Here is a 27,514-nt window from a genome sequence, read left to right on the forward strand (position 1 = left end):
TGTGCCTTAAAAATATAATAAAGATGCATGCTAAATTACTATTTTGAGTTCTTGCAGGAAAATAAACTTGGCTTATCTGTTTCCCTGTATCATGACTCTCCTCTCCTGTCCGTACACTCCCAAAACAGGGTCAGATCCAATTCTCATTGAAATCAGGTTTTCCCCTGTCTCCAGTAGGACCAGCATTTGCCTGTAAATGAATTGTGAGTACTCACAAGTACTGAGTAAACTGAGGCAGTAGGTTACACACAGTTGTCTATTGCAAATTTCTTACTGCAGGAACCTTTCCCTCCTTCTGAAGCTCATGTGTGCCTGTGAAGCAGCAGGCACCAGCAGAGAGCTACTGAATGTGACTTATGTGAATTGGGCATAATACAGAAGATCAAGAAGTATAAAAAGACAGTCCAACTGCAGATTTTGTCTGCGATTAAAAAGTGTGCATCAGCTGAACTAGACAGATCAACCTAAAATATGTAAAGGTGGATCTTTCTTTCTTCTGTTTTAAAATGCTAAAGAAACATATCACATCAGCCACACTGAAGATACAGATTGTCTCCTAGGGCTTTCAGCACAGGATAAGATTTGGGATGCCTCAATTTTGGGAATCCCAAAGATAACATCTCGTATGGGCTGCAATTTTAAGGAGTGATTGAGCACATTTGAAGCAGGCAAATAGTCGGAGGAGAGAAAAGATAACTAACATTTTCTCTGTTTCAACTCATCACTGCACCCTCCCCTTAAGCAGGCCTCTATTTCCCAAAGTCCTTGGTAAGCAGCGTGGCCACAGAAGATGGAAAACACCGATTAATTACAGAAGGGAAATGCTACTTCTCGCAAGAGCATGGTGGCAGGTGTGCTGGAGTCCGGTAATATTACATGATCCTTTTTTTTGCATCAGGAAATCACTCTATTTTGTGTACAAACTATGAGAAACTTAATCCAACTGTTCTACAGTGAACCACTCTGCCAGCAGACTCTTCACTAGATCTGTCAAGCCCTTGTATTTGTGAAGCCACATTTATTTCAGCAGCACTGTGCAACAAGGTGGGATCCAAATGTCTTAAGGCAGTTTCACATCAAATAGAAAGCATGTCTGCAACTGAAGCATCACAGACCAAAGTAAAGGATCATAAGACTTAGGAATTCATGATGAGTTTTGCCATTGGCTTCAGCCAAGACAGAATTCTACCTCCGCATGTATTTTCTTTCTGTCTGCCTGTCAGTCTTTCCTCCACGTGCCCTTACACCTTGCTTCTCTTTCGGTCATTGTGTACAGTTTTCCCTTTATCTTCCAGTTACTTAATCTAAATTGCTATGCAAATATGATAAACTAAATACAGACAATGTGTTAAATATACACGTGTAGGAAACTGGTGCAAGACGATGTGCACAAAAACAAAAGGAAGAATGTTCCATCATGGTGTTTTTCATACAGGACCTGTGAATCTCTGAACCATGTAATTCTATCTTCAGAACCAAGCAATATTTCCTTTGTTCTTCCTTACTGCACCGATCATTTATAAATAAAACATTTCATTCTGCTTTGTTAGTTACCATTCCTATGACATGATCCATCCTTTCGTAAGCAATTTGCAAACGACCATTTATTTCACATGCATAGCTGGGTGTAGTCGTAACCACTGCGGAGGGCAGTGCAGATAAAAATTATTGCTAAGCCTTTCTTTTTGTTATTATGCCCATTCTGCTACTCAGTATCCCACCATATTTTTCCACGGTCACTAACACTAATCTTCAATCACTCTTACCAGATGGAGCAAGGAGCCTCCTGAGGAAACAAGCGTGTGAGGGTCGGCACCATCCTTCAAGAGCCGTAGCACTGAAAGAGCAAAGAAAAGACAAGCAAGAGTGAATGCAGCAATACACCTAATTTGGAGCTGTTAATAGGCTGATTCTTCATCATCTTCATTAAGAGATTTAATAATCTATGCAAACCTCTCAGACAACATTTGCAAAACTATCATGTCAGCATTTCCCATCTCATGTATTTTAATGACTAAGCCTGGAAGCAAAGGACCTTTGATAATGATGTTAAATACGAACAGTATCAAGGACTTCTCAAGCAGACAGATGAGCATGTCAGTTCTGTACATAGGAGGGGGGGAGAGGTGGAGGAGAGACCCTGTGTCAAGGTCACAGTCACCTGATCAGTTCAGCAACTTAGGAGCAAAGTCAGAGTCAACGGGTTTTATTTTACTTTGTAGAGTTCCCATGAGATTTGTTGCCTTTTTCAGCAAATAATTGAAACTAGTATCCATAACCTATATCACTTGAAATTAATCACGACACCAAAGCTAAACCATCTGCACCCAATTTAACCTTTCCAGTGCATTGTCAGATCACTGACGCAGCATAATTCTTAAAATGCTGTTTGGAGTCAAACTCCACTCCCGGTTACATGTATGAAACCCCTTTGAAATGAAAACAGGCTTATAAATGCGAGCAAAACCACAACCCTCCATATTGGTGCTCACTCAAGTGTGAAAATTCAGCACTTCTTCCCCATGGACTTTATTGCCTTTATAACCTTTTCACTGGGAATCAAAGCACTGACTAACTCATGCTACCAGAGTTTGTTCCTGGAACAGAATTGCACAGGAACAATGCCAGACGTCATCAGGGGAATCCACACGGGCACTGCAACCCTCTCTTCACTAAACTGGTATGAAGAAGCCTTTCAAAGGGGTTGAGTGTTTATGGGTAAGAATCGGGGGGAAGGCCAACAAGGCAGATATCATGGTGGGAGTCTGGTACGGACCACCCAACCAGGATGAAGAGGCAGACAAAATATAAGCAGCTGGGAGAAGTCTCACAGTCGGTAGCCCTTCTCCTTTGGGGAACTTCAACTTACCAGATGTCTGCTGGAAATACAAGACAGGAGAGAGGAAACAGTCCAGGAGGTTCCTGGAGTGTGTGGAAGATAACTTCCTGACACAGCTGGTGAGGAAGCCAACTAGGGAAGCTGCCCCACTGGACCTGTTGTTTGTGAACAGGGAAGGACTTGTGGGTGATGCGGTGGCTGGAGGCCGTCTTGGGCATAGAGGTCAGGAAATGATAGAGTTTTCAATTCTCGGAGGAGTAACGAAGGGGGTCAGCAGAGCTGCTACCTTGGACTTCCGGAGGGCAGACTTTGGTCTGTTTAGGAGATCAGCTGACAGAGTGCCTCAGGGGGCAATGCTGAAGGGCAAAGGAGTCCAGGAAGGCTGGGCATTCTTCAAGGAGGAAGTCTTAATGACACGGGAGCAGGCCAGCCCCATGTGCTGAAAGACAAGCTGGCAGGGAAGAAGACTGGCCTGGCTGAACAAAGAGCTTTGGCTGGAACTCCGGAAAATAAAAAAGGAGAGTTTATGACCTTTGGAAGAAGGGGTAGGAAAGTCAGAAGGACTACAAGGATGTTGTGAGGTTATGCAGGGAGAAAATTAGAAGGGCCAAAGCCCAGTTAGATCTTAATCTGGCTACTGCCATAAAAGGTAATTAAAAATGTTTCTATAAATGAATTACCAACAAAAAGTGGGCTAAGGAGAGCCTCCATCCTTTATTGGCTGTGGAAGGAAACACAGTGACAAAGGATGAGGAAAAGGCTGAGTTACTTAATAACTTCTTTGCCACAGCCTTTAACAGTAAGACCAGTTGCTCTCTGTGTACCCAGCCCTCTGAGTGACAGGGAGCAGAATGAAGCCCCCATAATCCAATGGGAAATGGATAGTGACCTGTTACACCACTTAGACACGCACAAGTCTGTGGGGCTGGATGGGATCCACCCAAGGGTACTGAGGGAGCTAGTGGAAGTTCTCACCAAACCACTTTCAATCCTTTATCAACAGCCCTCACTAACTGGGAGGTCCCAGTTGACTGGAAGTTAGCAAATGTGACACCCATCTTCAAGAAGGGCCAGGAGGATCCAGGGAACTACAGGCCAGTCTGATCTTGGTGCTGGGGAAGGTTATAGAGCATACCACCCTGAGTGCCCTCACATGGCATGTACAGGACAATTAGATGATCAGGCCCAGTTATCATGGGTTTAGGAAAGGCAGGACCTGCTTGACTAGCCTGCTCTCCAACGAGGGAAAGGCTGTGAGTGTTGTCTAGCTAGACTTTGGCAAAGCTTTTGACACCATTTCCCACAGCATACTCCTGGAGAAACTGGCTGCCCAGGGCTTGGACAGGTGTACTCTATTGGGTAAAAAAGTGGCTGGATGGCCAAGCCCAGGGAGTTGTGGTGAATGGAGTTAAAACTAGGCAGCAGCTGGCCACAAGTGGTGTTCCCCAGGGCTCAGTGCTGGGGTCAATTTGGTTTAATAACTTTATCCATGATCTGGATGAGGGGATGGAGTGCACCCTTAGTAAGTTTCCAGATGAACCCAAAATGGGTGGGAGTGTTGATGTGCTTGAGGTTAGGAAGGCTCTGCAGAGGGATCTGGACAGCCTGGATCGATGGGCCAAGGCCAACTGTTTGAAATTCAACAAGCAAACCCATGCAACACTACAGGCTTGGGGAGGAGTGGCTGGAAAGCTGCCCGGCAGAAAGGACCTGGGGATGCTGGCTGACATTCGGCTGAACATGAGCCAGCAGTGTGCCCGGGTGGCCAAGAGCATCCTGGCTTGTATCAGGAATAGTGTGGCCCCAGGAGCAGGGCAGTGATCGTGCCCCTGTGCTCGGCCCTTGTGAAGCTGCACCTTGAATACTGTGTTCAGTTTTGGGCCCCTCACTACAAGAAAGTCATTGAGGTGTGTCCAGAGAAAGGCAATGAAGCTGGTGAAGGGTCTAGAGCACACAAGTCTTATGAGGAACAGCTGGGGGAGCTGGAGTTGTTTATTCTGGAGAAGAGGAGGCTGAAGGGAGACCTTATCGCTCTCTGAAACTACCTGAAAAGAGGTTGTAGCGAGGTGGTGGGTGTCAATCTCTTCTCCCAAGAAGTGACAGGACAAGAGAAAGTGGCCTCAAGTTGTGCCAGGGAGGTTTAGATTGGATATTAGGAAAAATTGCTTTACCAAAGTGTTGTCAAGCACTGGACCAGCCTGTCCAGGGAAGTGGTTGAGTCACCACCCCTGGAGGTATTTTAATGATGTGTAGATCTGGCACATAGGGACATGGATTAGTGGTGGGTACGGCGGTGCTAGGTTAATGGTTGGACTTAAAGGTCTTTGCCAACCTAAATGATTCTATGATTCTAAAAGGCTTGCTTCCAGGAGAATAACTGCCAATAGTGTTTCCTGTGTAGGAACACAGCTGGTTCTGCCTCCGTCATCTGGAAATCCTCATTTTAATTCCTAGTTGAGATTCCTGGATGGAGTTGTGCAAAGGTCTGCACAGAAATTTTAAGTTCTGAGTACCCCAGAAATCTGTTCCACACCAGTGTCTGTCCTACAGAAGGGCCATAAATTTGTCTCAAGGCTCTTCTAACTTCTGTGAATCTGTCAAGACACTCATGTACACCATCTCCTCCTTAACCACGCATTTTCTGTAGGTGTTTCTTTCTCTCTAGAATACCTTGCAACTCCATTTTCACTGTACATTTAAACTCCTCACAGCATTTGAACATTCAGTTGATCTATGTGAAAGGGGACAGTTTTCTTTTCAAATATTGTTAATTTAACAAGGCAATGTTTTCTGAATCTGTTGAATTATTTTTGACCAGGTGTCCTAGTAAAATTCAGCCTAAGCAAGAAAATTTTTCTAAATGGTTGCACGCCTGTAAAATTAAAGTGAATGACTTGGTGTCACCATTACTAAATACTTCACACGTAGTAAACACACAGGTATATTGGACAAATATTTGTAACAGTTATACAAATCCATTTAATCTTTTGTTCTTTTTTAAACTTGACAATCAAACATCAGTCCAAACCATTGTATAAATTCATAGTTTATGAATAGTCCCATGGCACCTATTTCTCTTTACCAAAGGTTTCGATTCATTTAATTTACATAACTGTATAAGACTTCTCTGTTCTGGCAAATGCCACTTTGAAAGTTAATTGCTGTTAGAAGTCACTGTTGTCCCCAGCATGTCCACCAAAGGTACAAGCGGAACATTAAGTAACATGGAATAAATGAGCTGTGCAAGAACTAATGAGCGAGAAGAAAAGCACTGAAGCAGAGTGGGAGGGCGGAAAAGTATTTATAAATTTTCATAACCTTGGGAAAAATGGATGAACACCAAAAAGCAAAGTATTTCTTGCTGCTCTCAGATTCACAAATCTGATACAAAAGTAGAAAATTGTCCTCATCCAGACAGATACCACTGAAAATAAAGGTTCAGAGCTAAGTTCGTTCCTTATTTTAATACCTAAATTGCTGGCCACATGCAGAGATGCTTCCTCTACCTCAGGTTTTAGTGAATAAAGACCATATGGGAAATCCTCCCTCCTTAAATAGGTGCACAACTACATCCTCCTCAAGAGTTAGTATTTTCAACGTTCCTGTTTTATGCCATTTCTTTAGCAGGCCAAAACTACAAATTCCATATCACAGAAGATTTTTTAAGGCTCCAAAGGTAATTTCATTCTGCCATTCAGGATTGCACCTCAACTGATTAACACTCCACGTTGTTCCCCTTCCTCCATCCCTGCTTTCCAGGGAAGAAAAATAAATTCCACCCATGTCAATCTCTCAGCCACTTAATACAGAGCTTTTATATAGCAAATGTCTTTCTTATGGACTCTGTGTGTAGGTTGACAGTGTGACCTATGGCTTGGTTCCACCTGCAAGGATAATTCCCATATTTGTAAATGAGACTAAGGCAGATAGTCCTTAGAAGTATAATGTGCAGAAATTACTAAACTGCCATAATTCTGTTCTCAAGGAGGCTTTAACTGATGACATCAGTAAGAGTATATAATTCTTTGCAAACGCCATCTTTACGGTGTATTCTCACAAACTGTACTGCTGTCAAAAGGGGGAAGGCATGTATCCACTGCATGGCCCACTCTTTCGTTGTGGCAGCTCTCCCCACCTATGCAGCTGCACGTTCAACCAGACCAGTAAGTCTTTTGTTTTTTTTCCTTTTGTCTCTCTCCTGGCAGGGCTAGTTTTCAGCCCCATCGATGCGGCTGACTGAATAGCTCCATAAGCACCAGCACAGAGTGTACAAATGCACACACCATGTGGAGGCAGAGCAAGCACACTGCATTTTGGTGGCAGAAGTCTTATGCTGACTAAGGCTGATAATGAAGTAGCATCCTCAGCCTGCGTTGTTGCAAGATGGGATAAGCTGATTCAAGAGTCAAGCAAAAGGCTCTGTTCCATTCACCCATTCACAAAAGGTATTATACATCATTTAACTCTGCCTACATCTGCACCCAGGAACTATTGCTAATTGCACAGAATAACCCCAGCAAAAATAAAATGCAGACTTTCTTGTTGGGTCACTGAGATGAACTCAATTGTTAAGAGTCCTGGGATGACCAAAACTTACTTTTGGGTAGGTCCTTCTAAGCAAAGACAGAAGATGAAGACTTCTCCCCTTTGGCAGGAACAGGATACATGGGCAGGTCAGAGGGTTGGGAAACTGCATTTCTAAAAATATTGCACAAGAATTTCATCTAGAGCCTAAAATAGTAACCAAGTGACAGAAAGACCCTGTGGCTACTTGGGTATAGAAAATATGGTCAATTTATTGAATCTCTTCCTTCCATCAGACCCCCAAAGACTTGGTTCTTACAGAGAAACTATGCAAAATGCAAGTAACACCATTCCAGATCCATTTAGCAACACCTTGTTGTTGAAACCAAAAAATGACAGACCATTGCTACATTTAGAGATTGAAATTCATAAGAATAAACGGTTTTGGCCTGCTTTCCGCCTCTCTAGCAGAAATGCAGACCAAGATTACAGCATAAAGCATTAATATGTAAACCGTAATCTTAAAGTAGATTATTAAGTAATTATGACCAGAAACAAATTATTAAGTCACATACAAAAAAATCAGGATAAGTGGATAAAAGATCAGTAGTATTTTTCTTTGCCTGGTGTATTTTCCCTCATTATTGCATAGGGTTAAATCAGTGCTTCAGGAAATTCACCTCACAAAGACTCCCAGGGCAAGATATGCAAACACTCCTTACAACTGAGCAAGAGTCTTTGTTCTGAATCAGGATTGTGTGCTACATTCCTCTGCATATAAAGACAAGTAAAAACCATTACTCTTTCCTTGAATTTGTCTCCCCCTTCAAAACACAATGAAAAGAAAATAAAGAAGATCACAGAAGTCAAATCCCCCTCCCTACTATGTGGCTCACATAGGTCATTCACTTAAGACTTTACTTGTCAGTAGGAAAATCTTCACCCTCTGTTCCTTTTTTCCTTTTGATAGAACTGCTCGAGTTACTGCTAGCAAGGTGGGATGAAGTGCCCTAATGAGGACAGAAAGTCATAGATAACTATAGTCCAGAAATGCTCTTCATCTCTTAATTAATGCAATTTTAAAGGAAGTTTTGTTTCAAAACTTGCTTTATTTGTCATCTGTCATGGAAGAGAAGTCTCCAGAAAAGATGATGAGAATGAAAACAGGCTTTAAGGCAGGAAGCTGACATTTACTTAAAAAAACCTGAGAGCAAAATTTTTGGGACACTCTCAAGCCTTTCCTTTGTCAGCATAAAGAGGTCCATCCATTCTCTGGTATGTTTTAGATTTGACACACAAAATTATCAACTACTTAGAGCAGAATTTCACACCTCATTTCATATCTAATAAAGGTGTTTTATAAAGCACTGAAGTTGCAAAGTCTCAGCAGTAAAGAAAGATAATAAGGTAGCTTTTTACATATGCCTGATGTTACAATTTTAACTGAAAGATTCCAGTGAGCTGAATAACTTTCCACACTCACTGACTGTATTTCCTAGATTACAATGTATTAGGCAGCCTTCTAATTCAGCAAGGGCAGTACTGCCGTGCCTGTAACCAGCCCCGGGTCTTGTGCTAACTTTGCTTGTGGGACGAGGGCTGTAAGGCTTACGTGGTCTGGGCTTGGCTTGCTTGGAGCTTTCTTTTAACTTGTTTGGGTGTTATAGCAATGGGCTAATGGCAAGGTGACAATCTCCTAATATGTTTTAGCTTTGTTTAGCTTTGTATAACTGTGCTGTGGGGTGCATTAAGAATGTTGGTATATATGACAATTAGTAGTTTTTATGCTGTGCTACGTCAAATAGCATCTGGCTGCTCTGGCATGTAGAACTATCTATGACCTGATATGCTGCAGACAAAAGGAGCACAGATCTGAAGTTTGGAGGGCCCAGGACTGTATCAGTAACTCACCGCTGATCAGCTGCTGATGGTAATGCAAACTTAGGAGTGTTCACAGCAAATCCGGTTTTAGTAGAAACAGAAAGGACAAAAACTAGTGCCTAACATGTAAAACTTAACTGTTGGCCACCTGCTGGCCTGGATATAGAGTACCAGTGTTCATTTCTATTAATCGCTCCTCTGGGGAGCAGCAGCTAAGCTGGTATAAACTTTACTCCTGTTAGCACCCATTTTTGTTCTCTTTAGTTTAGCAGGAATAACTCTAGATGGAAGGCTTTACTTGTTCATTACATGCAGAAACATGACTTACTGCAGAAGCCTAGCTAAGACCATGCTGTTGCTGGAATGGATTATCCCATTCTCCTCCTGCCTCAGGCTGCATGTTTCTGCCACTTGCCTCTCGCTGGCTCGAGGCAAAGATTAGTTTTCAGCTAGATTGACAATCTGGGAAGGTGGCACTGGGTAGGCAGAGGGAGAACGGGGTAGCCACCACTTTCAGCAACAGCTGAAAGCACTTTGGGTGTAAACTGACCACGAAATTGAACCACTGGACAAGAGAAGTGATACTGAAGGAAGAGAAATAGTGCAATTCGACCCCTTCCACTTCCACCAGTTACGGAAGTGCCCTTTACACCTTCCATAGTCAGACCATTGGTCCAACGCTGGCATCTTAAACTCTGTATAGATGCGCCGCTTAGAATTCTTGCCACCTTCATGCCTCCTTAGTGCTCTTTTCTTATTCCTCAGTAGTTGCTCTGTACTTTCAGCTTGTACCAAAGGTACTTAGGAGGAACCCGCTATACAACTCAGCTGCGCATGAGCACAGATGGATGCCACTCTCTGGTAAGCTATTCTTAATCAGAAGAGCAAATGAAACCAAGCGAGATGCCATAAATTTTGGCTTAATGCAGTCTTAGAAAGATATTTATCTCATACCTTTGCTATGACAAGTTTAAAATTATGTTTTAAAATCCAAGTACCATTGCTGGTGTCTTAATTGATCTTTTAAGTTTCTTCTTTACCTAACAAACACATTTACAGTAGCAATACTGTTACCACGTCATTACTAGTGCAATAGCTGATGCTTTCTTTCAAAGCAAGCTCTACCCATTGGTTGACAACAATTATTCAGAGCAGTTGTGCCATTAAGGGGCTTTTCAAACTACAGATTTGTAATCCTACTGCTTTTTCCATACCTAAAATACCTCCAGTGATCACTGGCAACATCCATCAAACTTGTTCAAACCTCATCTTCTCATTTCCTGAACAACTCTTGGAAACAAATTCTCACCTTTGCTGCATAAAGATTAAAGACAACAAACCATAAAGGAAATAAAACGTTTGGACAGCCATTCACGGAATGCAGAAATGAAGAGAGGAAAATGGCTGTTTCCATCCTGGCTGAATCTGAGAACCTTAGCCTTGCATATCCAAGCTATACTGTCCGTGTTTGAACCAAGCACTGCTGGGCTGATAGGGCTGATGCTTCTGTCCTCCCAGGCAGAGCTCCCGTAGTTTGTAATTTTTTCAGGCATCCAGGAATCAGATTACCATGACTCCAGAGCAACTGGGCCATTGATTCTCTGCTGCATTTAAAAGCGTGATGTAAGTTGTCAGGCTGATTCCTGAGCTCCATTCCACACAGCATTACCTTTAAAAGAAACAAGCCAGGCCACCAACGTAACACACTGGCAGAGGTAGTCCTACAGCCCCAGACGTCATCCCTCCCAGCTTTAATGTTCGGCCCAGATCAACACAGATGCTGGTTCTATCCCATGCACTCTTTGTGGAGAAATCCATCAGACCCCAGACTTGGAAGCAGCTGAGGGGCTCGATCACCCCACTGCAGGAGCAAACTTCAAGCTGCACAGGTAGGCTCATGACAAGACAGGTCCTTTCCTTTCTGCCTGGTCCTCTGCTACTTTCCCACCAGGCCTTGCATCCTCAACTACGATACGCCCATGCCCAGGCATTCAGCGACCCTGACGGCTTCCTGCCAATGCACTGTTCCTCTGGAGGTTGAGGGCACAGCCCGCCTGTTATCTGAGGTACCTTCAACTGGAAAACCACACCAAAAAAAATGGTTGTGTCTCTGGGCCACGCAGACACTAAGTCAAACTTCAGTGAGATCCGCGAGGAGGGTCACAGTTCCCTCAGCGGGGCAGGCATTTCTATCACTGTAGACACAGCCAGATAATTTATGAGCTTAGGGACTACGAGTATTTAGTAAATGCTAAATTTAAAACAACTTCTTCAGGCACATTCCCCCTCCTTCAGTTCATTTTGACAGACATGAAGTTGAATGCAGTCTGTGCCTCCGCTGGAAAACATTAAGGCCACAAACCTAACGGCCTAAAAATGCTAGCGTGTGCCTCTTACAGTGCCCAGGCACAGGGATACAAATTAACTGATCTCCTTACGCAAAAGTGAGAGCGGGCAGCAAACATGACATGCCTGAGTTAAGTTGCCATATGTCAGGCAAAGCATCTCTGGTTTTGAGACTCTGAAAAGACAGATATTCACATGGAAAAGCAGTGAGGGCTCTGAAATAATTTCAGAGGAAGAAGATTTTAAAATAAGTGGGTCACATTGCCTAATAGCTACAGCTGATTTCTCTCTCTTTCTTTTTTTTTTTTGGTAGGCTATTTATTCTTAAAGTCTTCTTTTCTTTCTTTTTCAGTTCACAGTACCCAACTCCTTCCTGCTTTATAGTTACTCCTGCAAATAGAAGGACCTTAATTTACATCGTTTACTTGCAAATACATGCACTCACGATATCGAGAGCAAAGTGGGAAACCAGTGGTGTAAATCACAGTAACTTAGAGAAGACTGGAAGCAGCCCTTCAGTTCTATGGCCCAAAGGTACTGATGCAAGAGGCACACCCAGGGTCACTGGCAATGGTGGTGGCCCCTTGTCCTGCCTCTGTTTTGAATTAACTCTTCCAGAGCTGGGGCTTTGGCCAGGTCACCGGGAGAAAACTGCTGTGGTAGTGTCTGCCTGTCTTGGTTATAAAGCTGTGATTCTACCTCCCTGTAACGAAGACCTGTATATATTAGAGAGCTGTTGCTAAAAGGATTCAACACCACCTCACAAAGTAACACATGCTTAGCTAAAAATATTGCTTCTATCATCACAGTTGATAGCACAGCAGGGGGATTGCCAGCACAGCTACATCCCAGGCCAAAATAGCTGTGTCATCGAAAACTGGTAGCACAGACCTGATCGAATTCTGAATTTCGGTTAGTGAGATAAAATTACAATAAAAACAAAGCTGTTTAAAATTTACCATAAGACAAACACTCTAAGATTAACCTTAGGAGACAGAACTTTATCATACAGTGAACTTAAATACGGCTTTTCTCAAACCTTTCACTTCTAACTACCCTATGTGAGTTATTTATTTCAAGGTTAAAAAACCCAAGAAAGGAACCTAATATCTTAGCATTTAGGTGCCCTATTGCATTCTGTATACATATTTTATCCGTCTTCCACGTGTACATTCTCCTGCAGGTCCTGGCAAAGGCAACTGTAACCAGCACAAACATCATCATCAGGCTACAGCCAGTTGTTACAAAAGCTCACACCCCACCGGGTTCACCTTAGAAATATGTGTATCAAGGCTTTAGCTACGGTAGAGTTAATTTTCTTCAGCACTGCTACAGTATGAGAATAATATTGATAACACACTGATGTTTTAGTTGTTGCTGGGTAGTGCTTACACCAGTCAAGCACTTTTCCAGCTTCCCATGCCCTGCCAGGTGCACAAGAAGCCGGGACGGGAGGGGGCACAGCCAGGACAGCTGACCCAAACTGACCAAAGGGATGTTCCATAACATATGACATCACGCTCAGTGTATTAACTGGGGGGCGTTCGGCAGGGGAAGCAGCGATTGCAGCTGGGGGGCTGGTGGCATCAGTCAGCAGGTGGTGAGCGGCTGCATCATTTGTTGTTTGGTTGACTTTCCCCATCCTGAGGTTTTCTCTCTCTCCACCCCCCCAACCCCCCACCCCCCCATATTATTATTATCATTACACTTACTGCTTTATTTTAATTATGAAACTATTCTTATCTCAACCCATGAGTTCTCTTATTTCTGGCCTTTCAATTCTCTACCCCATCCCACTAGGGTGGGGGGAGTGAGCAGCTGTGTGGGGCTCAGTTGCTGACTGGGGCTAAAACACAACAATGTGTCTATTGGAAAGCTCTTAAAATTACTGGTGGAATTGTTAGGCTAACTTTTTTAGGCTACAGACACACCCGACTGTACATCCAAATGCTTGTAGAACTGAATACAAGTTTCAGATCTTCACATTATCTTACTAGATATGTTAAATGTCTTTCAGACTTTGCAGCTTTCCAATCCTACAGTCATTAAATGATAAATACTAAAACACACATCAGCAAAATAACTCCTCCTGTAGTCAGTAGCTTAATTTGAAGACCATTGCCATCCCATGCTTTTCCCTGGTGTAACAGTGAAAGGTAAAGAATTTGCATACAACACACATTTTCTGCTGAATAGACTGTACACCCCCTCTGTTTCACCCATCGTTTATGTTGATCCTAGGCCAATATTACTTAATTGGCATAAATCAACTTACTGCTGACTTATTTTCCATATAAAGCAATACAGTCCCTCTTGTAACTCTCACACCATGCAGAGCAAGTTTATGCCAGCTGGTTTAGAAGCCTTGTAAGCAACTCATTATGATTTGTATTAGAGATCTTCAAAGATAACAGGCTATTATCCTGCTTAGCAGCTCCGAAATGGTACTAATTACCAGCTGTAGACCACTGGCTGTTAGGTTCACTGTGTATAGTGGAATTCCCAGGGTATGCACAGGGAAGCAAGCTTAAACCAGGCAGCACAGAGCAAACTAGGGACATTAGCTTACCCATGTGTTAATCCAAAATAGTCGTGCATGTGGCACATGGGTGACCAGAAGGAAATGTATGATTCCAGGAATATCCCACCACTTGACACATGCGGCCCAGGCATCACCTTTCACAGGGTGTAATCTGTGACAGTTCACCTTCTCAGAATGGGAGCTGCTTCCCTCTTGCTCGTGCTTCCATTCACACATTCCTGCCCTCAGCCTTGCACAGGGGTGCCCCATGTCATGAGCTGGTAGGGGGAGCTAGACCAGCTGGAAACTGTCTTTCATGAGGTTAGCCTTCAGCTGGCTTAGCTCCCTGGCTTACTTCAAGATGAGCATAAAGACAGGAGGACAGAAAGGAGAGCAACCAATGGCAACCTCAGTTTTAGCTTAGTTTTAAACTGTGCTAGAAGCACAATTTGTAAATGTAATTTGGTATTGTACATGTCCTTAGGCTACTGCCAAAGTACGTCAGAGGTTCCAAGATGCCTGCGTATCCCCTTTCCTTTCTTTGCATCAGCCCCATCAGCTGTGCAACAGGTAGGTGAATTGGTTCAGAGAGCGGGCACAGAATTTAACTGTTGATTTTAGGGGGTGGTTCATTCTTGCTTGGAGCAGTGTGCTGAACTTAATTCCTCTGCAGCCACGGAATTCCTAAATCTGATACAAATGGCATGCAGTGAGAACAGTGGTAGGAACTGGATGATAAAGATATCAATGAAAGTTTCTGAATTAGAAAATATAGCATTGGCACAATGTCCAATGAGCATAGCGGTATACCAGCGTAAGTAAACATTGATACAACTTAATTCTCTAGTGAGAAATGCACTAAACTCACAGAAGTACCTCCCTACTGGTGTAAATACACCCCCGTGAGAGCAGGCAGTACAATTCCAATTACAACAGTGTGATCAGAGTGATACAATTCTTTCTTTAGGCAAGTCGTGACACTTACAGGGCCACTACAGGGTGTAATCAATAGAATATCCCCTAACTTTTCATAAACAGACAACTATAACCACATAAACAAAAAATACAGAACTGATATTTTCTAAAAAAATCATCATTTTAAGTGTTCCAAATAAGGAATATTGCATGCTTCATTTGGCAGATATCACTATCCAAAAGAGGTTTTCTTCATCATCTAAATACAGACTACGTATTTCTTTCATTTTATTTACACCTGCCTTGCTGTATCTGTTAAACACAAGCCAAGTCCTTCCCAGGTTTGATATTTGTGTTGCAGATACTCTGTGGATTAATATGGCTACAATCTGATTCCCTTTAAAATACATCTGTGGTCTAATCAGATCATTAAAGAGGTGCTGGAAGACAACCACCAGGTCACGACACACTATCATTCATTAATAATACTTGCCCTTATCCTACGGGGTAGCTCTCAGACTTCTACTCACAAATCACATCAATCAGCCTGACAGTTTTCCTTGGTTTTTTCCCTCTCCAGACTTCACACGCCCTTTCAGAAGATGCAGCAACAGCACAGCAGTTCATTAAGAGGTTCTAGGAGAGCAAGCCCAAAGCCAGTTCCTGCTCCCCCAAACCAGTACCATGCTTTTTCTGGCTACCTTTCACTTAAAGAACTTACACCCAGTTTGGGTAACAACACTGGACAGTGGATGCCGTGCAGCTGCCAGGGCCCCGAGGGCACTGAGGACCCCCTTGCCCTGTCCAGCCCAGGGCTCCACCCACCCTGCCCACAGCCCAGGCCCCACAGCAGCCCCCCGGTGCCGCCAGGCCCTGCCCCAGTGACACCACAGCCCAGCTCCCCACAGCCCTGCCGTGCCCGGCCATGGCGCCCGCTGAGCCAGGCCCGCCCACGGCCCACCCCCATCCCCAGGGCCCTGCCCGGCCACCCTGGGTGTGCCTGGCCCTGGCTCTCCTCACCAGGCCTGATCCTGGCCCTACCTGCAGGCTGATGTCCTGGCCCGACCCAGGCCCGTACCCAGGGGTTGCTCAGTGCCCAGGGCTGCCCCGGCACCCCCCGGCTGCCCAGTCCCTGGCTGGGGCCGTGGCCCAGTTCCTGCCTGCCCAGCCACCCTGGGGAGCCCCCGCACCCCCAGCAGCCCAACCTGCCGGGAGCAGCCGGCCCTCATGGAGCCCTTACGGCATTTACCTGCATTTCATTCAACTGGAATGAACGATCACCTCCAGAAGGTTTCCATCCCGCCCACACTTCCACAGATTTCATGGGAGCAGAACCATGCCTCTGCTGTTCCACCCTGGCACTTCAAACATTCACAGAATCAAGTTTTTCTGAATAATAACCTTCTTATCTATATACGTCATTTTTAGAACATTAAAATTTGTGAACTGTGAAACATTTTCTGGGTAAAGTACATTCTGTTGTATGATAAGTCTTAAACTACCAACGCACTTCAGTCTATTGATACCAGCGCCCTTTGTCAGACATCTCAGAGATGGTCAAGAGACATGAAGAGCCGTGCGGAGTGCTGTGCACACGTGTAGTCATTCCCCCCTTCGCATTTACACAGGTTTAAAATTAAGGCAATTTGGATTTTGCTGTATACGTGTCGAACTTGTCATTTTTGTTTTTCAACAGTATCAGCATTCAGCCACAGTCCTCTACAATTTGCCAAAACCGGCTAAGAATAACACATTAAACTTTTTAGTGGCTCTTTTCTACTTCACAATACGCACCCACTCCTCTCCATTGCACTTTTTTCCTAATATAACGCATGAGGTTTGCAAAGCCTAGTGACTCCTGGACATATGGACAGCATGAGACATCCTCCGATTGGAGATGATGGAACAGGATCTGCTTTTCTTGTCAGCTCAAGGATGGGATCATCACACAGAGACACATCCAGAAAACTGGGCTTCTGGAAAGTCAGTGTGGAGCTCCTCCTCCTCTTCACTGATCTGCTAAGCATAGCTGACTGACAGACTGATCGGTGAGGTCTGGAGAGATTACCCCGTGCTGTGCAAACAGCCAGGATCACCGCGGGAAAGCGGGATATGACTCATCCTGTCACATGAGTCTCCCATATAAGCATGGATATAAAAAGCACACGTGCTGCATGAATACTTTAGTTTGACTAAGCTCCTCTACTGTTTCCTTATACTCTTATTCAACACTTATTGCATTGACCGCAACATACTTATTACCAAGTCCTCCTATTAGCCTGTGCGTTACAAACAACAAATATGAACATTTTCATGATTTGGTTAGTTGCAACATGTCTTTATAAAAAATGACTATGTCTGTTTTCTGTGTACTTCTATATCCTGCCTGTGGATCTAGTTCAAAGAGGTCTTCACTCCTTGTTACTTCTTTCCCAAAAATTTGATTTGGCTGAATTGCTGCATTCTTGAAATGCGTTACAACTTTCCTAGTGGTAATCCAAGCACCTTATATCCATTAGTCTCCAAATCATCTTTATTCTTCTTCAATTTTCAGTCAGCTCTTTCCATCCAAAGCCCAGGGACATGAAGGGTCTGACAGTTACGGCTAGAGCTTCCCTCACACCTTGGCTCCCAAACTCCCAATCTTCAAGGAGTTCTTTCACACTTGCTAAAAGCCAAGCTTGTCACTCAAAAACTTTCCTAACCTTTGTCCATTCCTGACAAGGTGGCCCAAATGCTACCATTCACACTTGCTTGTTGTGTATTCTTTGCACAGACTGGTTCTCTTCTATCAATAGTGACTAGAACAAAGGTGCAACAGTAAAGCAACTGTTAAGTGTTCCAACATCACTCATAAGGTTCTTGTCTCAACTAAACTTGTTCTAATACATACTGGAACTTTATTAGTCTCCCTGATAGCTGATGGATGGCCTGGATGTCCACCAAGGAGAGCAAACTGCCCACAGACAGGTCTGTGTAATCTCATCAGTGCTGCTCTAGCTGTGCAAGCTCAGCCTCCTAAAAGTCATCCTGCTCCCACTCAGTCTTATCCTACAGCTATTTTGGTATGCTTGCAAGTTCAGTGCATTCTGGCTAACACCTCCTTTTCCCCACATCAGTGAAAGCAACCACCAACATGACCTATATGCCAACAACAAAAGACACCTGAAAAATCAGCAATGGCCACATAATCACCCTAAGAACAACAGACCATGTGTATAAAGCCATCACAGAAGGAAAGAGCTATCAAAAACTTGAAGCCTGTGACCACCACTTCCTTAAACCACCTCAGAATATGCAAAGGAAAACACCTCTAGGTATCTGCTTTGAGGTAAGGCTATCACACTGGGGCAGCTGAAGTTTGCAGCAACATTGACTTCACCTGATTTCAGCATTCAGTATTTGAAGTACAAAAACCATACAGGGACAGAAGGGACTGAAATGACAGGTTTATTACAGTTCATCTAAATGCAGTTTACAAACAAAGACAAACGTGAAGTACAAACAGCTCTTCGTTCAGTATCATCAAGCTCACAGATGGCTAAGCCTTCACTCCAGTCTTCTGCAGGGTGAACCTACACTGGATTACCAGTGAAGCATTTGAGGATCTGGGGAACCTGGGGTGAGATGTAAGAGAAATAGACCCCCTCATATTTAACACTCACTGCCTCTTCTTTGACACCAGTAAGCCTCTAGAAGGGCCAAACTATCATGCCAAAGCTGGGGCAGACAGTAAACCACAAAGCAAATTTTGCTTTACTTGTGCTTGACTTAAGCTTTTACAGGTAGGCATTGTCACAGTATGGACTGCAGTTATAGGCCAGCACGGAGAGGACAAAATGATACTCACACAGCACCGGGTATAATCACATCTTTTTCATTGTTTATGGAAAGCAAAAGTCAGACATACAAGTTGGTGGTTTAATTTGGCTTTGAAGTAGAATTATCAGTTGCTCCTCGCAGGAATCTCGCTGCTTTCTTAGTCTGTTCTTGCACTACAGCAATAAGAGCTGCCTTAGTTCAATACCCTAGTTAGCTCAGGCTAACATTCAGCATGATGTTGTACTACTGACCTCCTGAGGTCCTTTCTAGCCTGACTGATTTTACAACTCTACGAATTCAGCAATCTTGGTGTGAACAAGGGGAAGGAGCGACCAACATCACATCGCCTGACAGAAAAGCACCTCTCCGTTCTGAGTCAGGCCACTGAGTCCATGTCCATATGGAGCCACACAGTGGGTTTGGGCTGCAGCGATGAGCTACAGCTACGGAGGCTCAAGCTTCCTGAGTGGTACGCAATGCCACACTTTCTCATTCTCTCAATCTATACACCTGACATGTACCTGGAACATAAAGCTGATAAATGAGGGAGAAGCCGGGGGAACCCGGCGCTAGAAGTGCCTACATTGCCAATAGAGAAAAAGTTGCCTAAGTTAGCAACAGAGAAAGAGTTCAGGACTAATCCAGAAGAATGTGCATGTATATAAGCAAAACCACATGTACGGAGAAAGAGCAAGGTAATAAACTAGTGCCCATGTAAGCATCAGCAGAACTATATACACCTGGACTTTACATCCCTCCTTTTCTGTCCAACTTGGATCATTCCAACTATTTGTACCATAGGATGTTTAGAGAGAGGTTTAAAAGCAAAGGAAGCCCAACGTTCACCCCATACAGGAACGGAGTGAAGCCAATGAAGTTCAGACGACGATTATTAAAAGGTTTGCTAGCCGGTGCCCTCTCATAGGATGCCCCTTACTAAACCAAGAAACAAAGCAGCGGTACAGATTTCACACAGATGCTTCCAGCTTTAAGAACACTTCAAGTCATACTTTCTGTACTATCAAGGGGTAAACGTGGAAGTCTAGAAAAAACTGCCACTCTACACCAACAATGGTTGTGACTGCTAAAATGAGAAGCACAGACCCTAGCTCAGTGATTTAATGCTGCAGCTGTCATGCTTGCCTTTTGAGCCTGAGTGTAATCAAAACCCTAAACAGTGCACGGTGTGAGAAATTACCTCCTGCAACCAGCTCATTGTTTGCCCTGTAAAATGACAGTGTGGCCTGCTTCAAGGTTACATATACACTACCCTGCAATAGAGAGTCATCAGAAGGAACATGGTAAGAAAGCAGCACACAGCCCCAGGCCGACTGTCTGAATTCCACCTTGAACCTTTTACGTATGCTTATAATCCTTGCTTGAAGCTGGACATTTAGAAAGATTGCCAATTTCACCTTAACTGCTCACCTTCCCGCCTCCATTCATGGATGCAATTCACACAGAAACACAAGCTAAATTACCCAGTCCCTTACATCCAGGGATTGGATTCTTACAAGCTTCGGTTCCTCCACTGTAATAACCTGCTACTGTGATGGCTGCAAATAACAATAATCAAGGAAAATCAGTTGTCTCTTCATTATGCCACGTAACCTTTTTACTCATTTCTCTCTCACAGCTCCAGAGCTTGTTCACTGTCACCCTGAAGTGCAAAAGGTTTTAACAGCTAAGAAGCCTTGCAGACCAAGCTAAGATGATACCGCAGTGTACTGAGAGAGAAGAATCCTCCAGTTCATGTCTCAGAGAATAGAAAGATGACTGAAAGAACAAGCAGTATATATATACTTTGTGTTTAGCATTCCTTACTGAGGAGAAAAACCACTAGGCACTACACAAATAAACCTGGCTCTGCCTCTGATATATTTGTGTTTTTACGGGGAAAGGTACTACAGTTCAGGCAGAAGGAAAGAGCGGAGTAACAGAAAAAGCCTAAAGAGACAGCACTTGGAAGGTAAAAAAAAAAATCATTTGCTGCATTTAGTGGCTCTGGCTATATTCCTTTAGTTCTACCTTCAGAGCTTCTAGAGGAAGTTAGTCCCCTTAGTTATTCCACCTCACAAAGCTCCAAAACAAACGCCACTTTCCAAAAGCTCTGAACAAATGTTCTTCTCAATCTGGCAACCAATACAACAGTGATAAAGTGAAGTCCGTATGTCGCAGGATCCCAAAATAAGGTCTGGTCTTTCACTGACGCACAATAAATGCTTTGAAGAAGAAATCAACAGCAAGTTGCATAGAAAAGATTCCATTCTTGCTATCTTTTTATTTCACAACTACTGACTAGGGTCTTCTGCCATCACAGCAATCTTTCTTTTCAACAATATCCAGGGAATGCCAGCAGTACCTGCCACTCAGTGGGTGCCATCTTTCCTTGAGAGAACAGGCTTCTGAATGCTGCCAATTTATAGCCTTGCATCCCACTGCATGATGCTGGAAAATCAACTGTGGATCCCCTTTCAAATGAATAGGAAGAACGCCAGGTGCCAATTTCCTGGTTGTTAACAGCTTAATGACCCTTTTTGGCATGACAGTGGATTTGTGAGTGATTAGTCTTTGTGTTCCTTACCACTTTTGGGTGCCAGAACACCCTAAGGTGGAAAACTTTTTATTATTACATGGACAGAAAGATCTTATGGAGAGAAACACCAACATGGAGCTATAAAAGACCTTGATAGGCTTAAAATGAAAAAAAGGACACATATATGTCTTTAAAGGTTATCTGTTCAGACCAGATTATACTCTTGAAAAGCTGGATTCTTGTGTAGGGGTAATGGGCTTCTGAATACTTTTTCTCAACATTTGAGTTTGTGAAAGCCTCCTGAGTTAGACCCTGATCATGCAAAGTCATGAATCATTTACGTGCTGACTTGTCCCGCTGAAGAAAAGCTTTATATCATAGCCCGCCACAATAAAGAAGAGAGAATTTTGAAAATGTGTTCAAAAGGAAATAAATACAATTCCTAGGAAAAAATGTGGACTAAGGTTTCCTCATACGTGTTATGTTTTACACCTGTAATTGAGGCAACATTTAAAATTATGATTGCTAGTTAACCAATTCTGTTCTTGTTTGGATTTATAGGGTTAAGGTTCAGAATGGAATTGCCTACATACAAAGCAAGAAATTCAGTGCCTACATTTGAGGAATCTGTGATTCAAAGGAAAATCAAAAGCTAAGTTTCTAGAAGCTCTGTATTCTAGCAAGGAAAAGGCATACTTTTCAGCGAGGTGATCAACAAATCCTTCAGGGTAAACTCAGAGACACCCAAAAACATCAAATGGGAATTGCTAAGTTCAAACACCTACCTCGGTCTTGATTTGTTCAGAGCTTAAACATGTGAAATGGGTCTGGTATGTGCTCCTCTTTTCAAAACGCAGTGAGCAGCAAAGATGACGACAACATCGAGGCTTTGTACAACAGCTTACTATGCAGTCAGCTTTCTGCAGTTTGTTATACCATGAGCAAGACCATCCCGATTCATTTCACCTGTCAGACCCCTTCCCCGGGAGGAAGCCATGCCAGGTCAGACACTGCTTGAGAGACGAGATGTGGGGCTGGGGAGAGCAGAGGAGAGAAGCAGCAGTGGGAGAGAGAAATGCAGCTCTTGAAGCAACACACAGGCACAACTTTTGGGCCAGCAAAAATGGGTGGGGGACATCTCCAACCTCAGTTTCGTGGAGAAAAGGAGGAACCTATAACTTCATCCGCTTGATGGCAAGACAGATGAACTACATTTGGTGGGAAAACCCCTACCAGGGAGGGACCCAAAATGGAGGGATGCTTTGGCTGTAGTTCCCTACTGGGCACAGACAGACAGCTGTTCAAAGCAAGGTAGTTCTGGGCACGTGCAGAAACAGAAACGGCAGCTGAAACAACCCAGGGAGATTTCAGGGCTAAGAGAAAAGAAGCCAGGGAGCAGAGGCACTCTGCGGTTAGGCAGTCCACAGGGAGAACAGAAGGGCTAGATAAAATCTACACCATCAAGCCTGTCCTTCACTTTTTTGACATTATGCCTTCTTCTGTGAGTTTTACTTTTTCCAATTAAATAAGTGTTTTATATTAGGAATCATACATATTTTTTATCAACAAAAAATAGTTTCACATTCAGTTCTCATCTCAGCTTTACCAAACTCCTAAAAATGTAAACACGTGGACAAAAAAACCAAAAAGCACATATGGAATCCTGTAGGAATTCCAGTGTATTCAAATTTCATCTCCCTGTGATTTTATGATTGCTTTTGAAACGGGCTGCTTTAATTACTTAACATCTGTTACCCAATAACTAAAGGCATTATGTTTCTCTGTGTCATAACAAAAAGGTGCCTTGTGTTGCTGAATTCAGTCCACGTGGAGCTAACAAGGTTAACAACCATGCTGAGCCTATAGGACTGAAGGCTTGCTCTCGTCTGAAATGTGCCTCTACCTTCCAGGCCTCCAAAACAGCTTCTTCATCAATGGGTGGACTGAGATGCTTGGTTGGCACTTCATTTTTCTATCTACAGAGCTGATGAGGTCAGTAGCAGCATGCCTGAGTCAGCTGTGTTGATGTCTTCCAAAGTTCCCAGACGCAGAGCAGGAGCTCCCAACACAGAATGTGTGTACTCGCCTCTCCTGTGGATGTATTTATTTACAGTATTACAGTATATGCTTTTCTTTCTTCCCAAGAGTCCCAACTGGGCAAAATTTTGTGCACTTCATTAATTTCATATGCTCTGAATAGTCTCTTGACTTCACTATTCAGTGTCTAGTGTTCACGTCTCTTAAGGATTGGACAATAAATATTAAATCGTATAAATTACCGTACATAAGTATTGTGATTTCTTCTACAATTATGTTCCTGGTAAACCAACATTTGCCAATAGTCACTTTTAGATTATCACCCAGTGTACAGATTTCTCCTCCAATGCAAAGGAAACTAACTGTAAAATCCAAATTAGCTCTGTATGGGAAAACCTCCCTCTTAGTACATATATAGTGCATTTCATATGCTCTCCCAGTTGGAGGGGGGAAAAAGAAGTTTAGATGAAGTTTAGAGTAAGAGGAAATAGTAATCTAAAGTTAGAATGTATTAAATACTACTAGCACAATCCTAAAACAAAGCAAGATAATACTTGAGAAATCTATTTGTGTTTTAAATTTTTTAAAAGGACTGGGCACGTTAAGGTAAGGAGAAACAGAGTATATAATCCCTCAAATGCATTTTAGCTGCCCTGCAGTTCTGTTCTGAATGTTCTTGATTACGCTGGGTTTTAAATTCCTCACACTGAGATTAGATTAATTTGATTTTTGTCTTGTCCTTCCTCAAGACTTCACTATGCAGTAAATTACTAATTGGTGCAATTGGTCTCATTTCCTATTAATATAGGTTTTGACCCAACTTTTCCATTTTTTATTTTGGAGGCATTCTTTTGTTGTGAAGGTTTACACCTGCATACTAAACACACTACAACTGCTTCCGTTCTATCCTGCTCAGGGTTGGAATGGTGCATCCAGAGTTTATTGGTGGAAGTGAGATGGTTTCCCAAAAAAGAGCATAAAATCAAGAGCGTCGGCATTCTGTAGACCAAAAAAACCAGAGAACTGGGAAAAGCTGCTCAGGTTACACAACCTCACCCTGATTTACCAACCACGTTTATATTTCTGGCCTTTACGCTCTTGGGGTAATACACATATAACAAGGTTATATATATAGTAAAATACCCCATCCATTTAATATTTCCCATCACATCACTTATAAAATTTTACCCCTGCCCCTTCAGAGGGCTGTAGATGAGACAAACGCTATACAAAAGAAATGCTAATTAAAGTACCTTTGGGAGGAGAAGGGAATGAAAGAAGCTGATACTAAATATTAATCATAAGAGAAAAAAGCAGGAAGATTTTTAAAGGTGGAAGTAAACAAGCATGGGTTATTTTAATTTCAGATGGCATAGAAGATTGATCTGAACTTTCACAGAGGCCCTTCTCTTTTGAAAAGGGTGACTTTTTTTTAAATCAAGATAGGGGTGGTTTTTTTGCCTAATTTAAGAAAACTCCAGCTTAATGGTAAAGACTTGGCAGATTTAATGCTACACCTATTTTTCACCTCTTTCCTAGATATTAAGCATAATAATGAGGTTTGTCACTGCATCTTTCTGTAAATCTGTTCTATTACTGCAGTTCTCTGCCTTTAGTAAACATATTCTTTTATCTTGCAGTCTTGCCTAGTAGCAAAGATGCCTCTGAACCACTGACACAGGAAAAAGCAACCCTCATGCAAGGCTTTGGTGAATTCCACCATCAAGGCATTGCCGTGCTCAGAGCCTCGCTTTCCAACCACTCACCCCAGCACATGCAACAGGTAAAATCAGAAGAGGTGCCTGCAGTCAGTTTGAGAGGAAGGGGTGTCATTGAACATCTAAAAAGGTACTTGAAAGTCAGAATCCCGAGGGCAGACAGGTTAGCTGGGTATGTTCCCTCTCTTCTTCATTATAGAAACATTTGCAATTAACAGTCTAGTTACACACTCTGAGCCGTCCTCATTCCTCAGCCTCTTCCTCCAGCTTCCTGCTACCTGACAACAGGTTTCCCGGATGGAGTCTTACATTCATAAACCCACAGCTGCTGCTCACGTCCTGGCTCTTCCAGCTTTTTAAAAAGACTGCTGGCAGCCCTTAAGCCTGATCTCTGAGGAGCAGCAAGTTTGCCCTGATAGGTTTGCCAGACAGGCAGTGCGACCCACTGTTTTCCAGAACAACTTGTCTGTAACCAGCCAAGCTGTTTGTACTGGAAAAAGAGAACAGTAAAGCATAAGCAAGCCTATTGCCACAAGATGCAAAAATAGGAAGTCAGTTAGTAGATTTGGAAACAATGCAAGGAAATCATTAAAATGTGCTTTACTTCAGCTCAGTTTCAGCCTCAGTTTTCTGTTTCAAATTATTCTTTACTTTTTTCTGTGAGTAGGAACAGCCACTAGAACATCTTTGACACATTCTCCTAACCACTGAAAGCTCCCAATGCCACCTCAGACACATTCTTCTTTTGAACAGGTTTTGCTTTCCCTTCCCCTGGGCTCTTTTCATAACCCAAAGTTGTTAGGATGCAAATTACACTCCAGCACCAGCCCCACCGGTACCCATCCCCTTTATGCGTCCTTACACAGCCTTCTCGTTATTGTAGCTGAAATTTATCACAGTGTTGTACATCACACAGTGCTCACAAAAAATAACTAATAATACTAAAGCCTCCCATTATATTGATTACTCCAATGCTCTCAAATATCGTGATACTACCAAATCTCACAAGAACATTAAATCTTTCGAATGGCTAGAGATACTGCCATCACAGCAGGGAGGGGGGAGTGAGACAGGGTCCCTGTTTTTTTCCCTGCACTAAGCAATTACTCTGCAGCCAATCTGCTGGGGGTAGGACCCAGCCCTGGGAGGCCTCCCTCGGCAGCAGACACTACGGCAAAAGTAGGATGTTGGTCTCTTCTGCTTTTTAAACCACCTTTTCTGGGCTTCCCCTGGTGAGAAGAGGGAGAATAAGGCTGTCCCCAGCCACCACATCCTACTGCTAAAGGCAAAGGGCCATGCCGGTAGCTCTGCAGGGTTGGGAGGAAGCTCAGGCAGAGTAGAGGAGGGCTGAGTGAAACAGAGTCAGGCTCAGCCTCCACAGAAAGGGCAAGAATCATTATTACAGATGCAGCATCAGTGCTAACACTCATTCACTTTGGTATAGTGTCATGCAGAATCACAGTGCTGCCACAGAATCGGCATATTGCCCATCAAAAGCATGAAATAGGCTTTAATTAGGTTTAGGGAATCTGCATTTCCCCTTTGAAAGGCTGATTTTCACAGGAGCACCTCTTTTGTCTCAAGACTGAGTTGCCAGCTCTCTGGGCTTCCTACCCTGACCTTCCACGCCCTGCCAGCATGGCACACCTTACGGTATAGCTCAGGACTACCTTATGACTTAGCTTTCAGAGCAAAAGATACCACATACACCGAATTTCTGACAGTCCTATGATTGGGCAATGTTGCAGGATTTCTGAAAGACTGGCTTACAGAACATACCCAAAGGTGGCGGCTGAAACTAAACCCAGTGCTTTAGTTGCCCCCCTCTGATAGATTTCAGGTACATTATTTTTAGCTGCTTTTTCAAAGCAGCCACTGTTTCCCATTGTTGTCAGTGGCAATAACTCCCCCATTGCTTCAGGGAGGGTGCATATCCCTTATTCTCAAGAGGCCAAAGCACCAAGATCTGTTCAGCATGACTACCTTCTATTTGAAGCAGAAACTGCAGCTCAGATTCACTCAGTTCATTTCCTGATTGCTCAGTTCATTTCCTAATTACTTGTACATGCATCTAAGCTGATGTGCAGGCTCAGCAAATACTGGAGTGTGCATATCACGGAAGAAAAGCTGAGTCCACGCCAACGCAAGGTGTAGCTGCACGGACACCTCTTTCACAGTGGGAAGGAATGGGATGCAGAAGCCTGCTCGGCCACATCTCCCCATCTGCAGTAAAATTATATGACTGATGTCCATTATTAACAGGGATTTAACACCTCACAGAACAAAGCCGTATAGGATTCAAAGGCAAACGCAGTACAGGTATGCCCTTGCCAGCAGCAGAGGTGTACAAAACCAGTGTCAGAAAACCCAGTGCG

The 27,514-nt window shown here is 43.4% G+C and overlaps 1 protein-coding gene across 4 annotated transcripts in view; it reads right to left on the reverse strand.

Annotated features, from left to right (window-relative positions):
• The window catches only part of MYO16 (myosin XVI), a 418,633-nt gene that overhangs the window by 274,439 nt on the left and 116,680 nt on the right, over window positions 1-27,514 (reverse strand). For all 4 annotated transcript variants that reach the window (XM_064440435.1, XM_064440442.1, XM_064440450.1 and 1 more), the window contains exon 3: window positions 1,767-1,837. In XM_064440435.1, the coding sequence (XP_064296505.1) occupies window positions 1,767-1,837 (71 nt within the window). The remainder of the gene's footprint in view (window positions 1-1,766; window positions 1,838-27,514) is intronic.

This window comes from Phalacrocorax carbo, chromosome 1 (genome assembly GCF_963921805.1).
Source record: "Phalacrocorax carbo chromosome 1, bPhaCar2.1, whole genome shotgun sequence".
NCBI classification, from domain to species: Eukaryota; Metazoa; Chordata; class Aves; order Suliformes; family Phalacrocoracidae; genus Phalacrocorax; species Phalacrocorax carbo.